This window comes from Nomascus leucogenys, chromosome 22a, assembly GCF_006542625.1.
Source record: "Nomascus leucogenys isolate Asia chromosome 22a, Asia_NLE_v1, whole genome shotgun sequence".
Classification (NCBI taxonomy): domain Eukaryota; kingdom Metazoa; phylum Chordata; class Mammalia; order Primates; family Hylobatidae; genus Nomascus; species Nomascus leucogenys.
The window spans coordinates 14,250,343-14,266,106 of record NC_044402.1 but is presented as its reverse complement, the minus strand read 5'-3'; the positions used below and the strand labels follow the sequence as shown (position 1 = coordinate 14,266,106).

Below are 15,764 nucleotides of genomic sequence, written 5' to 3'. Positions count from 1 at the left end.
CTGCATTATCATCTACAACAGGAATTTTCACCATTTAACTGTGTTAGTAGCAGCTTATCACATCAATGGTCACCTTTTTTTTTTAGGTAAAACAAGGAAATTTTAGGGCTCAGTTGCTATAATAGGTGGAACACAAACTCCATTTTAACTTGTGGCAAGCTTTTTAAATTTAAAATTATTGTGTTAAACACTATAGGAATTGGCAGAAATCCTATTTTAGAATTTCACTGGCAAACTGTTGTAATCTGTTCTAAATTTTTCACTATAAGCAATCAGATAATAAACTTTCATTTACTCAAAAGGAAAACACGCGAGATAAAACACAACATCTTCAAAATTTTACCTGTTGTTTCTGGTATGCGGTGTTAGGATTTATTTTGGACTCTAAAAGTAGAGAACCTAGGAAACAGAAAAAGACATTCCATTATGTTACTGTAAAACAGCAAAATTATATTCCCTTACGTACATACATATTTCCTTAAAAAAAAAAATTTTTTTTTTTATGAGACAGGGCGTCTCTCTGTAGCCCAGACTGGAGTGCAGTGGCGCGATCCTCAGCTCACTGCAACCTCCGCCTCCCAGGCTCAAGAGATTCTCCTGCCTCAGCCTCCAGAGGAGCTGGGATTACAGGTGTGTGCCACCACACCAGGCTAATGTTTCGTATTTTTAGTAGAGACGGGGTTTCACCATGTTGGTCAGGCTGGTCTCAAACTCCTGACCTCAGGTGATCCACCAGCCTCGGCCTCCCAAGGCATTACACCCGTGAGCCACCACGCCTGGCCTCAAAAAATATTTTTTAGTATTTTTTCACTTTTTGTAGAGATAGAGTCTCGCTATGTTGCCCAGGCTGGTCTCCAACTCCTGGGCTCAAGTGATCCTCCCACTGCCCCCTCCTCCCAAAGTGCTGGGATTGCAGGTGCAAGCCACTGTGCCCAGCCGTATTTCCTTTTCTGAACATTTGATGCAAACTCAACTTCAGTTATAGAAAAATTATTATTATTTGGGACAGAGTCTCACTCTGTCACCAGGCTGGAGTGCAGTGGCGCGATCTCAGCTCACTGCAACCTCTGCCTCCCGAGTTCAAGCGATTCTCCTGCCTCAGCCTCCTGAGAAGCTGGGACTACAGGCATATGCCACCACGCCCAGCTAATTTTGTATTTTTAGTAGAGATGGTGTTTCACCACGTTGGCCAGGATGGTCTCAATCCCTTGACCTCGTGATCCGCCGGCCTCGGCCTCCCAAAGTGCTGGGATTACAGGCGTTAGCCACCGCGCCTGGCCTAGAAAAATTATTTTTAAAACAATGTAAGTTTAATTACAGTAACTTGTAACCTAAGAAATGTTTTTCTGAGACAGGGTCTCGGCTCTGTTGCAGTTGTGTGATCTCAGCTCACTGCAACCTCCACCTTCTGGGTAGTTGGGACAGGTGCCAGCTATCATGCTTGGTTAATTTTTTTATTTTTTGTACAGATGGGGTCTCCCTTTATTGCAAAGGCTGGTCTCTGGGCTCAAACAATCTACCCATCTTGGCCTCCCAAAGTGCTGGGACTACAGGCACGAGCCGCTGCACCCAGACAATAAGTGAATATATACGTGCTTACTTTTAACAGGAAAGACATGATAATCTGACGAGTAAGGACCGGATAACAATAGAAATCTACTAATTTATGGACAGCAGAAGGTAATTAAACCGCACAGTGTGAAGTCAGATGATCTAGATTAAAATCTCTTATATATTGTATGACTTCCCATACCCCTCTCCTCTTATCAACCAGTTCTAGTTTATACCTGCAAGTACTACCTGAAGACAAACTCTGGCCCAAAATATTTGAGAAAAAGCAGTTTTCTCTGCAACTGTCTCTCATACAGAGCTTTCATTTCTTCTGTTACACTTAACAACTGCTTTACCCATTCCAAATAGTGGTTAGATGGCTAAGAGTGCTCTTAACATTTCCAAATGTAGTTTGCTTTTACATCAAAATTCATTTGTTTTATGAATGCTGTCCAATATTAATGATTTAATGACCACTCACTACTGTGTGCTCAGAACAGTACCAAGTAATACCGAACACAGTAAATTAACCAAGTTGTGATAACTCAATTTGTGTATGTCTTATGCACATGAACAGCTTTCTACTTCACACTAATCCTCCCAACTATGTCTAGGACAGGTGACCTAATTAATCTAAAATCTCTTTCTTATCCTTTGAGTACTTAAGGTAACTAAACATTCACTATATTATTTTTTTCCACCTGTATTCCCCACAAATCCCATTTCTTTGGGCTTGCTTTCTTTAAAAAAACTGGTTTTGGCTTAGGAGGCTCAGATAAGAATTCTCACATTTTAGAGAAAATACTGTTTTAATCTTCTTCCTCTTTATCCAACTTTTGCCAGATTAATGAAAACACATTTTCCAGTGCCCCTTCAATTCTCTTTATGCTCAATTTTCAGGATTTTATTTTGGTTATTAAGAGCTGTGCTAGTGATACATTCATAACAAGAAAAAGCAGCAGGTGGCCAGGTGCGGTGGCTCATGCCTATAACCCAGCACTTTGGGAAGCTGAGGTGGGAGGATCGCCTGAGGCCAGGAGTTTGAGAACAATTTGGCCAATAAAGCAGGACCTTGCCTCTGCAAAAATAAAATAACAATAAAATAAAATAAAAATAAGAAAATGTAGGCTGGGCGTGGTGGCTCATGCCTGTAATCCCAGCATTTTGGAAGGCTGAGGTGGGCAGATCGCTTGAGGTCAGGAGTTTGAGACCAGCCTGGCCAACATGGTCAAACCCTATCTGTACTAAAAATACAAAAATTAGCCGGGCATGGTTGCAGTGAGCTGAGATCGCATCACTGCACCCCAGCCTGGTCAACAGAGACTCTGCCTCAAAAAAAAAAAAAAAAAAAAAAAAAAAGAAAAAATAAATTAGCTGGATGAGGTAGGGCATGCCTGTAATTCTAGCTACTCAAGAGACAGGCAGGAGTATCTCCTGAGCCCAGGATCTCAAGACTACAGTGAGCCATGACTGCGCCACTATACTCTAGACTGGGTTCTAGACTGGGTGATAAGAGATCCTGTCTCAAAAAACAAAGGCAAAGTGCAGTGGCTCAGGCCTGTAATCCCAGCACTTTGGGAGGTCGAGATGGGAGAATAGCTTGAGGCTAGCCTGGTCTCATATATAGGATGGTGAGACCCCATACTATATATTTTTAATATAAAATTTAAAAAAAAGTATAAAAATCTCCAACTATCTTTGTAGTCTTTCATTATTTTAATTACTAGAATAAAAATTGCATTCTATTATTCTCCATGGAAATAACAAAGTATATAAAGTACATTACGGGTCAATATCACTTTTTTTTTTTTTTTTTTTTTTTGAGAAGGTATTTTCGCTCTTGTTGCCCAGGCTGGAATGCAATGGTGCGATCCCAGCTCACCACAACCTCCGCCTCCCCGGTTCAAGTGATTGTCCTGCCTCAGCCTCCTGAGTAGCTGGGCATGTGCCACCATGCCTGGCTAATTTTGTATTTTTAGTAGAGACAGGGTTTCTCTATGTTGGTCAGGCTGGTCTTGAATTCCCAACCTCGGATAATCCACCCGCCTCGGCAGGCAGGTGGGTCACTTGAGGTCCAGCAGTTCGAGACCAGCCTGGCCAACATGGTGAAACCCCATCTCTACTAAAGACACACAAAAACCTACTTTGAAATACAACTCATATTCTCAGACAAAATCTATCTCCAGAAAATTACAAAAGTAAAATAGAGTGAAAGAATTGGATTACTTTATCAAATTATATTTCAGAAGATGCAAGATCTCTAATGGCATAGGACCCAACTAGGAAACGCTTCTCTAAAAGTTAAACTGCACAAAAGTACAACCTATATAAAAGAAAAAATTGGGCATCACAATTAAAAACTTGTTTGTGCCGCAAACAATACCATCAAGTAAAAAGAAAGCCCACAGAATGAGAGAAAAGATTTGGAAAGCATATATCTGGTAAAGGACTTGTATCCGGAATACATAAAGGACTCTTACAACTCAATATTAAAATGTGGGCAATGAATTTGAATAGAAATTTATCCAAAAAAGATATACAAAAAACTAGTAAGCATATGAAAAGATGCTCAGCATTAGTCATTAGGGAAATGCAAATCAAACCCACAAATAAGGGCTAGGCATGGTGGCTCATGCCTATAATACCAGCACTTTGGGAGGCTGAGGCAGGTGGATCACTTGAGGTCAGGAGTTCGAGACCAGCCTGGCCAAAATGGTGAAACCCCATCTCTACTAAAGACACACAAAAAACTAGCTGGGCATGGTTGTGCATGTCTTTAAACCCAGCTACTCAGGAGGCTGAGGCAGGAGAATCACTTTAACCTGGGAGGTGGAGGTTGCAGTGAGCTGGGATTGCACCACCGCACTCCAGCCTGGACGACAAAGACTCTGTCTCAAATGAAAACAAAAACCAAAACCACAAATGAGATACCATTTAGTACCCACCAGAATGTCTACAATCAAAGACAAGACAATGACAAGTGGTGACAAGGCTGTAGAGAAATGGGAAGCTTCATATATTGCTTCTGGGAATATAAAATGAAGCATCAATTTTAGAAAAGTTTGGCAGTTCCTCAAAAAGTTAAACAGTTACCTTGCAATTTCCCTCCTCGGTATATATCCAAGAGAAATGAATACATGCCCAGACAAAAACTTGTACATTTATATTCACAGCAAGGTTATTTACGACAGCAAAAAATGAACAGATAAATTCAATGTGGCATATACTCAGCTACACAGAGTAATGAAAACCTAACACGTTACAATACGTATAAACCTTGAAAACATATGAAATTAAAGAAGCCCATCACAAAATACCACATGTCCAGATAGGCAAAGTTTTATATATATATATACACACACATACACACACATATATAGGGGTGTGTGTGTGTGTGTGTGTATGTACATATATGTTTTTTTTTAGACAGTCTCTCTGTTGCCCAGGCTGAAGTGCAGTGGTGTGATCTGAGCTCACTGCAGCCTCTGCCTCCCGGGTTCAAGCAATTCTCCTGCCTCAGCCACCTGAGTAGCTGGGACTATAGGCATGTTACCACCATGCCCAACTAATTTTTGTATTTTTAGTAGAGACTGGGTTTTACCATGTTGGCCAGGCTGGTCTCAAACTCCTGACCTCAAGTGATACGCCTGCCTCGGCCTCCCAGTGCTGGGATTACAGGTGTGAGCCACCGTTCCCAGTCCAGACAGGTAAATATAGAGACAGAAAACAGATTAGCGGTTGTTTAGGGCTGGGAGGAAGTGAAAGTGGGTAGTGATTGCTAATGGGCATATGATTTTTTTCAGAGGAGACAAAATGTTCTAAAATTAGATTGTGGTGATGATTGCAAACCTGTGATTATACTAAAAAACAATGAATTGTACATTTTGAATTGGTGAATTATATAGTATGTAAATACTGTTTTAAAAAAAAAAAAAACCGGTGAAGTGCAGCCTAGGCAATATAGTGAGACCTTGTCTCTACAAAAAAATTTAAAAAATTAGCCAAGTGTGGCAGCGCACGCCTGTAGTCCCAGCTGCTCAGGAGGCAGAGGTGGGAGGATTGCCTAAGCCTCAGAAATGCAGGTTGCAGCGAGCCGAGATCATGCCACTGCACTCCAGCCTAGGCAACAGAGCAAGACCCAGTCTCAAAAAAACAAAACAAAACAAACACACAAAAAAGGTAAACTGTAAAGTATAAATATTCATACAATGGATACCACGAACAATGTTAATATATGAATCAAAGAGTAAACACAACAGATATTTTACAAACCTGAGTAAAAGACAGCTGAGACAAAGTATAAACCATAGAATTCCATTTACACAAAGCTCACAAAGTGGCAAAATTAACCTATCATTAGGCTAGCAGTTTTCTCTGGGTAGGATAGTGACTGGAGAGGAACATGAAGTAGGCTTCCAGAGTAGTGGTTATGTTGTTTTTTCAATGGTGTGCTGGTTATTTTTTGAAAATTCATCAAATTGAATACTTATGATTTGTGTACCTTTTTGATGTATTACACTGCAATTCAAAAGTTTTTTTAAGTTTAAGAAGTCAGAAACACATAGCACAGGGGATTGAGGTTGTTGTTCAGGTTGTGCTTTCAAGAAACACACGTCTGATTTTTACAGTCACTAAAACAAAAAAACACGGCAGTGCAGTGGTATGACATTGTCAGCCACCTAATCCCTAATAGCAATTATATCTCAAGTACCAGTCTCTTTCACGTTTTCTTCAAAACTCTCTTAGTAGTGTTTACAGGATCAGGATAATTAGAAAAAGGCGGGGGAAAGGTTTGACGTACTCCCTTCCAAAATTCTGGCTAAAACAGGACATACTAGAAGCTTCTAGTGTTGGGAAATGTTTTTCTGGACCATTCAGGATATTAGAAGGAAGTATCTCCTGAAACTCTCTTTTCAGCCATATCACACAGTTTTGGTCTAGCAAGTCCAGCTCTGATCCCCAATACCATATTCCCAAAGAGATAAGCAGGCTGTAGAGGCTAGACGGGAAAGTCTTTCAACTTGAGGGCTCAGTAAGACAATAAATAAAAGACACATACTAGGTTTATTCCTAGTCTATTAGGTTTCCCTCCATCACCTAATAGGTTTTATTCAGCCAAGTTATAAACACTAAACCAATCAACTATAAAAGATCCAGTTCAGTGTTAATATCAATTAACACAATCCTTACCCCCAACAAGTCTGTTTGTATTTTGTTGCTATAGCTACAGTATTAGGCATAGTAATTCTATCCTACTAAGGTATGGGTATGGATGGGGATATAGAGCTCAACTTTAGGTAAGGGATTTATTAAATAACATGGTAGCAGAGATGACAAGCGAGAAATGATGATCCTTAGCAGGAGACCTCAGCAACATTAAGAGGGAGGCAGAGAAGGTTCCAACTAAGAGCAACACATGTTTCTGATAACAGTTATGTCTAGTGGAACTCAATAACTGAAGCACACACTCAAGACAGACCCCATTCACTCCAACTCATTTGAAAAACACATCTACCCTCTCCAATGAAACAGATGCCCTTATCTCCCAAGAGGAATCTTTTATACACACACACACACACACACACACACACACACACACACACGATACCTTTTCCCACACATCTGAGAAAGACATTGTCACAAAGACCAGGGAAAGGAAATCCTACACTCCAATTCAAGAAAACTCCAATATTGAGACTTGAAAAAGAATGAGAAAGGAAACATAGAGGAAAATGAAAATCAAGAGAGTGCTCAAGCTAAGCGGAATGCATCAGTACTTCTAATTAGATCTGCCACTGTGGAATCTATCATTCCTAACAAGTTCTAATGTCTACTAATTGATATGTACACTGGGACTTTCTCAAAAAAATAAGGCGTCCTTAATACTCATTTACCAGTACCAAGACTGAAAATTGAATCATCTTCACCTACCCAACTTTTAAACACATACTACTCTTTGGGCCAACCATTCTTCTAGGAAATTACCCTACACCCTCAGATAAGTGCCAAGGTATATGAAGATTTCATTAGCAGAGTCTGTAATGGCAACAAACTAAAAACAATCTATACCAGCCGTTCTCAAAATGTGATCTGGGGACACCATGGGGCCTGCAAAGTCAAAATTATTTTCAAAATGATACTACAAGGTTCTACGCCTCTTCCACCATTAATTCTCTCAGAGTCTACACTGATACTGCCAAAGACTGAATGCAGAAGCAGATGAGAATCTTTCTGGTTTTTTAAAAATTAGGCCAGATGTTGCAATTTGTAAAAATAGGCCAGGCATGGTGGCTCACACCTGTAATCACAGCACTTCAGGAGGCCAAGGCAGGCGAATCACTTGATGTCAGGAATTTGAGACCATCCTGGCCAACATGGTGAAACCCCGTCTCTACTAAAAATATAAAAATTAGCTAGGTGTGGTGGTGCATGCCTGTAATTCCAGCTACTAGGGACGCTGAAGCAGGAGAATTGCTTGAACCCGGGAGGCAGAGGTTGTAGTAAGCTGAGATTGTGTCACCGCACTCCAGCCTAAGCGACAGTGAGACTCTGTCTCAAAAAAAAAAAAAAAAAAAAAAAGACACTCTTCTCATTAAACTCTTATTTTAGAAAAGTTTTTCTTAATGATATTTTGTTAACATGCTATGTTAAAACTTATTTTTAAGTGATTTTTTTCCTAAAGTCTGTTTTAATTTCTAATATGGTAAATATTGATAAATACAATCCAAATGAACATCTTGGGAATCCTCAATTTAAGAGTATAAAGGTATCTAGCTGGGCGTGGTGGCACGCGCCAATGACTCCAGGTACTTGGGAGTCTGCTATGGGAGGGTCACTTAAGCCTGCCTAATTTTTTTGGCCGGGTGCGGTGGCTCACGCCTGTAATCCCAGCACTTTGGGAGGCCGAGGCAGGTGGATCACGAGGTCAGGAGATCGAGACCATCCTGGCTAACACGGTGAAACCCCATCTCTACTAAAAATACAAAAAATTAGCCGGGCGTGGTGGTGGGCACCTGTAGTCCCAGCCACTCGGGAGGCTGAGGCAGGAGAACTGCATGAACCCGGGAGGTGGAGCTTGCAGTGAGCCGAGATGGCACCACTGCACTCCATCCAGCCTGGGCGGCAGAGTGAGGCTCCAACTCAAAAAAAAAAAAAAAAAAAAAAAAAAAAAAAAAAAAGGCCTGGCTAATTTTTGTATATATATATTTTTTCTTTAGTACAGATGGGGTTTCACCATGTTGGCCAGGATCATCTCGATCTCTTGACCTCATGATCTGCCCACCTTGGCCTCCCAAAGTGCTGGGATTACAGGTGTGAGCCACCACACCCAGCTGAGACCTCCATCTCTACAAAAAAAAAAATAAAAATTTGCCAGGCATGGTGGTACAGGCCCATAGTTCCAGCTGCTTGGGAGGCTGGGGTAGGAGGATTGCTTGAGGCCAGAGGTTGAGGTTGCAGTGAGCTCTGATTACACCATTGCACTCCAGCCTGGCGACAGAGTGAGACCCTGTCTGAAAAAAACAAAATAAAATATAAAAATGAAAACAAAACAAACAAACAAAAAAGCGTCTAAAGGTATCCTGAGAAAAAAAGTTTGAGGAATGCTACACTGTGCCACCAAACTACTGTGTGAATAAGTACAATGGAATACTACACTACTTTTTAATGAGATCTGTGTATCCTGACATTAATTGGTGTCCCAAATATACTGATAATAGAGGTGTTTACAATTAGGAAATGGGAAAACAATGTCAAAAGGAGAAATGCCGCTCAGAACATCACCAAGACAATTGCAAGTAGAAACTGTCACATTCCAATAGCAAGAAAAAATATAACAAAGGCCAAGGCGGGCATATCACAAGGTCAGGAGTTTAAGACCAGCCTGGCCAATATGGTGAAACCTCATCTCTACTGAAAATACAAAAATTAGCTGGGCATGGTGGCACGTGCCTGTAAACCCAGCTACTCGGGATGCTGAGGCAGGAGAATCGCTTGAACCCGGGAGGCAGAGGTTGCAGTGAGCCGAGATCGCACCACTGCACTCCAACCTGGGTGACAGTGCGAGACTCTGTCTCAAAAAAAAAAAAAAAAAAGAGAAAAGAAAAGAAAAAGAAGATCCCTCCCTGCTTCGTATCTTGCTTCTTCCTATAAAATGAAATGTGAGGCCCTTTCTTGTAGGGTGCTGCCAACCCCCACCAAAACACAACACAACACTACACCTCTGGGGACTGGAGATGAAGATGGCTGGTAGTACAGAGTGAGGTATCCTTCTAACAAAGTCTACATTACAGAGAACTCAGCAAATATTTTTAAAAGGAAAAGTTTTGCATAAAAATTATAGATTTCTTGCTGGGTGCAAGTTAATACAACAAGATTTACAGTTAAGAAAAAAATAATACCTACCTCACAGGGCTGCCATGAGCATTAACTGAAATTTTTTATTCAAGTGCCTGTCCCAATATGTAGTACATAACCAGCACTCAATACTTTTTTTTTGAGACGGAGTTTCGCTCTTGTCAGGCTGGAGTGCAGTGGCACGATCTCGGCTCACTGCAACCTCCGCCTCCTGGGTTCAAGCGATTCTCCTGACTCAGCCTCCAGAGTAGCTGGGACTACCGGCGCACACCACCACACCCAGCTAATTTTTGTATTTTTAATAGAGACGGGGTTTCACCATATTGGCCAAGATGTTCTAGATCTCCTGACCTCATGATCCCAAAATGCTTGGGATTACAGGCTGAGCCACCACGCCCAGCCTCAATACTTGTTTTTTTAGGGCATCATCATACAATCATTTCACTGGTAACACTGTACTGTTGTATGGCAGGAAAACGAGTACTAATAATGACCCATAAACACCAAGCATTAATCATGACCCATGAACACATTACGAATAAGAGGTTAAACAATATATTCATTTATTGTATAGGAAAAACATTCCAGTACACATTTAGTCAACATTCCATAAAAAAAACTACTGACTTTTAAAACTTATGGTAGGCCAGGCATGGTGGCTCATTACTGTAATCCCAGCACTTTGGAAAGCTGAGGCAGGCGGATCACTGGAGGCCAAGAATTGCAGACCAGCTCAAGACCAGTCTGGGCAACATGGCAAACCCTGTCTCTACAAAAAATGCAAAAATTAGCTGGACATGGTGGTATGTGCCTGTAGTACCAGCTACTTGGGAAGCTGAGGCAGGACGACTGCTTGAACCCAGAATGTTGATGCTGCAATGAGCTATGATCACGCCACTGCGCTCCAGCCTGGGTGAAAGACCGAGACCCTGTCTCTAAAATTTAAAAACAAAAAAACCCAAAAAACACCTTCTGGTACACAGCTTTTATTCATCTGGAAAATTCACTTGTTTAGAAGATTTAACTTCCTCTCACTGAAGAAACGAGACAGTACAGAGAATTCCTGTAATTTTTATGCTTTTATCTTCACTATCAACCAATTAGACTCAGGTAGCATGGAAGTAATATGGGAGTGTTTGGGTTTGGGTTTAAGTAACTTTGGTCTTCACCACAGCCCTGATTTCGATAAATACTGAAGGATTTCAGAATGAACAGCTACACCCTTGTCACTCCTAAGCAGGCAGCTCAACCCATTAGCTTCTAGAGTATATTGTCCTTATCAATATTCAAGGCTTAAGGCAGGGACTTATGTACTATGCTTCATTAGTAGAGAGAACGCACCATCAAAAATGAGTTAATGCCAGCCTGGGCTACATAAGGTGACCCCATCTCTACAAAAATAATAGAAAAAATTAGCCAGGTATGGTGGTGTACACCTGTGGTCCCAGCTACTTGGGACACTGAGGTGAGAGGATTACCTGAGTCTGCTGGTCAAGGCTGCAGTAAGCCCTGATCACTGCACTCCAGCCTGGGCAACGGAGTGAGATCCCACCTCAAAAAAAGAAGTCAAATGGGGCCCAAAATCTTATGTAGGTGGGAGACTAACGTGTGTTTTTTGTTTTTTTTTTTTTTGAGACGGAATCTTGCTCTATCGCCCAGGCTGGAGTGCAGTGGCGCGATCTCGGCTCACTGCAAGCTCCGCCTCCCAGGTTCATGCCATTCTCCTGCCTCAGCCTCCTGAGTAGCTGGGACTACAGGCTCCCGCCACCAAGCCCGGCTAATTTTTTTTTTTTTTTGTATTTTTAGTAGAGATGGGGTTTCACTGTGTTAGCCAGGATGGTCTCGATCTCCTGACCTAGTGATCTGCCCGTCTCGGCCTCCCAAAGTGCTGGGACTACAGGCGTGAGCCACCGCGCCTGGCCGAGACTAAAGTATGCTTTAAACCCGTAACAGGTATGTGCTCCAAGTCCTTCTTTCCTGATTTTTTGGAAAAAAATTTAAATGCCTCATTACACAGTGGCACTTAAAAACTAAAATGGGCCAGGTGTGGTAGCTCACAGCTATAATCCTGGCTACTCAGGAGGGCGAGGTAGGAACATTGCTTGAGGCCGGAAATTCAGGACTAGTCTGTGCAACACAGTAAGATCCCACCTCCCCTAAAAAAAAATTAAAAATAAATCAGCTGCGCATGGTGGCATGTGCCTATAGTCCCAGCTACTTGGGAGGCTAAGGTAGGAGGATCAGTTGAGCCTAACAGTTTGAGGCTGCAGTGAGCTATGATCGTGGCACTGCACTCCAGCCTGGGTGACAGCAAGACCTTGTCTCCAAATAAACAAACTTTTCAAAGTGAAATACTTCCCCTTGTACCGACACAGCTCTTCTTGGTAAATATACAGAATGCTTGGCATATACAAGATTCTATACTACTGACTGATCTGTTCATTTCTCACAGCCCTTAACCCCAAAAGCTTTTCCACTCTAAGTGTTCTGACCTCCTTTTCTAATTATAGTAGGGGTAGAGGCAGACCCACCTACAACGAACATGGAGTTCTATCAAGAGGCAGAAACAGCACAGAATCCCAGTTTTACCATTCGCTAGCAGTGCTGCCTTAAAAACATTTCTCCATGTCTCATTTTCTGCATGCCTCAAGTAACAGTGAGAATTTAACCTGTTTAACTCTGTAAGATGAGTCAGAGAACAGATAAAACTATTTGGAAATGTAAAAAATACTTTATAAAATTCAAGGTAAAAACTCAATGTAAGCACACTATTCTGGATGCCTTGACAAGTACTTCATAATAAGGAGCACAAATATGATTATGGCCAAAGACACTCTTCAGTGTGTGGAGGAATTCCAACTCCCTTACATTTCTTTCTTTTTTTTGTTTTTAGAAATAGGGTCTCACTCTGTCACCCAGGCTGGAGTGCAGTAGCATGACCACAGTTCATGGCAGCCACAAAGTTCGTGGCAGCCTCAAACTCCTGGGCTCAAGCAATTCTCTGGCTTCAGCCTCCTGAGTAGCTAAGACTACAAGTATGTGCCACACGCCCGGCTAATTTTCTAACTTTTTGTGGAGACAGGGTCTTGCTATGTTGCCCAGGCAGGTATCAAACTTCTGACCTTGAGCAATCCTCCCCAACCTTGGCTTCCCAAAGTGCCGGGATTACAGATGTGGGCCACTGTGCCTGAGCTACATTTTTTTTTTTTCTGAGACAGGGTCTTGCTTCATCAGCTAGGCTGGAGTAGTGGCTCAGTCACAGCTCACTGTAGCCTCGACCTCTGGGCTCAAGCAATCCTCCCGCCTCAGCCCCAAGCAGCCGGGACTACAGGTGTTTAACACCACACATGGCTAATTTAGAAATTTTTATTTTGTAGAGATGGGGGTCTCACTTTGTTCCCCAGCCTTACATTTATCAACGGTAAAACTGGCAGGTGGATGTGGTAAAAATCATAATGGTGAAAAGTAGTACAAAGGGGCAGAGGGAGAGAGAGTATCAGGAAGAATAGCTAATGGATGCTGGGCTTAATACCTAGGTGATGGGCCGGGCGCGGTGGCTCATGCTTGTAATCCCAGCACTTTGGGAGGCCGAGGCCAGTGGATCACGAGGTCAGGAGATCGAGACCACGGTGAAACCCTGTCTCTACTAAAAATACAAAAAATTAGCCGGGCGTGGTGGCGGGCGCCTGTAGTCCCAGCTACTCGGAAGGCTGACGCAGGAGAATGGCATGAACCCGGGAGGCGGAGCTTGCAGTGAGCCAAGATTGCGCCACTGCACTCCAGGCTGGGCGACAGAGTGAGACTCCGTCTCAAAAAAAAACAACAACAACAAAAAAAACCTAGGTGATGGGTTGATCTGTGCAGCAAACCACCATGGCACACATTTAGCTATGTAACAAACCTGCACATGTACCCAGGAATTTAAAATAAAAGTTGAAGAAAAAACGAAAGAAAGAAAAGTAGTATAATGATTTGACCACAAAGGGAGAGCACAAGTAAGGTATGAAATTATTATCCTTAGTTAACAGACACAGCATACACTGAAAGAATTAAAAATAAAAACAAAATAATCTGAAATGGAAGATGGCTATCATAAAAACTGAGAGAAATTAAGGTAATCTATCTTCATTAAAGAAAAGCATGGGCCAGGTGCGGTGTAATCCCAGCACTTTAGGCGGCCAAGTGGGAAAGATCACTTCAGATCTGGAAATCGAGACCATTCTGGGCAACATAGTGAGAACCTTCCAAAAAATTCAAAAATTGGGCCAGGCATGGTGGCTCATGCCTGAGCCCAGGAGTTCGAGACCAGCCTGGGCGACAAAGACCCACCCCCTTCCATCTCTTAAAAAAAAAAAAAAAAAAAAATTTTTTTTTTAATTACCCAGGCGCAGTGGTGTGCACCTGTAATCCCAGCTAGGTGGGAAGATCAATTAAGCCCAGGAGTTTGAGGTAACAGTGAGCTATGATCCTGCCACTGCACTACAGCATGGACAACAGAGCACTTAAAAATTAAGAAAAAAAAAAAAAAGAAAAAAAAAAAAAGAAAAGAAAAAGAGCAGGATGCGGTGGTTCAGCCGAGGTCAGGAGTTCGAGATCAGCCTGGCCAACATGGTGAAACCCCGTCTCTACTAAAAACACAGAAATTCACCAGGCGTGGTGGCAGGCACCTGTAATCCCAGCTACTCGTAAGGCTGAGGCAGGAGAATCGCTTGAACCCGGGAAGCGGAGGTTGCAGTGAGCTGAGATTGTGCCATTGCACTCCGGCCTAAGTGACAAGAGCGAAACACTGACTCAAAAAAAAAAAAAAAAAAAAAAAAAAGGAAAACAAAAAACGAAAGGGACATGTTCTTACAACCTATTTTGCCAGCAGAAACCTACTGAATAAAGATGCAATCCAAGAAATGGGCCCAGAAGCTTAGTGGGACATCCCTTTTCCTCTAAAGCAAGGTAGGCTGAGTGCCAAGTTACTCAGTTTTGGAAGGGAAGGCATACAGTACTTACCCAGACAGACCTGCTCTATAACATGAAGGCCACAAGTACTTCCATTTAGAAATTCCCTTCTGTGACTTTTAGACGAGCATATAAGCTCCCCTAACAAGAACTGAGCCTACAGTTGAGATAGCATTATTATAGCTTCCCCTTCCACAAATATAGACCCAATAATGAGAAAACTTTAAAACTACCCAGCCTTTCTATACCCATGCTAAAACTATATACATTATAAAATTCCCAAACACTTTGTCATTACTAAGTAGTGTGTACAGTTTAAAATGAATTGCCTGAATTTGAATCCCAACTCATACCATCTTAATAGATGAAAGACTCTGGACATGTTGTCATCCTTTCTGAGAGAACTTATTAAAAAAAAGAAATGAGGCCGGGTGTGGAGGCTCACACCTGTTAATCCCAGCACTTTGGGAGGCTGAGGAGGGCAGATCACCTGAGGTCAGCAGTTCAAGACCAGCCTGGCCAACATGGTGAAACCCCGTCCCTACTAAAAACACAAAAATTAGCCATGCGTGATGGTGGACTGTAATCCCAGGCTTGAGGCTTGAAGCATGAGAATCCCTTGAACCTGGAAGGTGGAGGTTGCAGTGAGCCGAGATCATGCTACTGCACTCCATCCAGGATGACAGAGATTCAGTCTAAAAAAAAACACACCATTTATTTCACAGGTATGCAAAAGCCCCTATCACACTATCTCTAGCACTGACCAGTTTCTCACCAAATTAGCTGATAGCCTATTTCTAAGGTGGATGATTAACACATCACAAAAACTTAATTTTATAGACAATACTTCAAAAGTGTTAAGAATCAAATATTTATTTTGTTTTAAATAAATAATCTCAAAATCAAAA

The 15,764-nt window shown here is 42.0% G+C and overlaps 1 protein-coding gene across 3 annotated transcripts in view; it reads right to left on the bottom strand.

Annotated features, from left to right (window-relative positions):
- PPP4R3A (protein phosphatase 4 regulatory subunit 3A) overlaps positions 1-15,764 on the bottom strand; it is a 53,360-nt gene that overhangs the window by 33,023 nt on the left and 4,573 nt on the right. For all 3 annotated transcript variants that reach the window (XM_012498222.2, XM_030803042.1, XM_030803041.1), the window contains one exon: positions 344-399. In XM_012498222.2, coding sequence (XP_012353676.1) covers positions 344-399 — 56 coding nt within the window. The remainder of the gene's footprint in view (positions 1-343; positions 400-15,764) is intronic.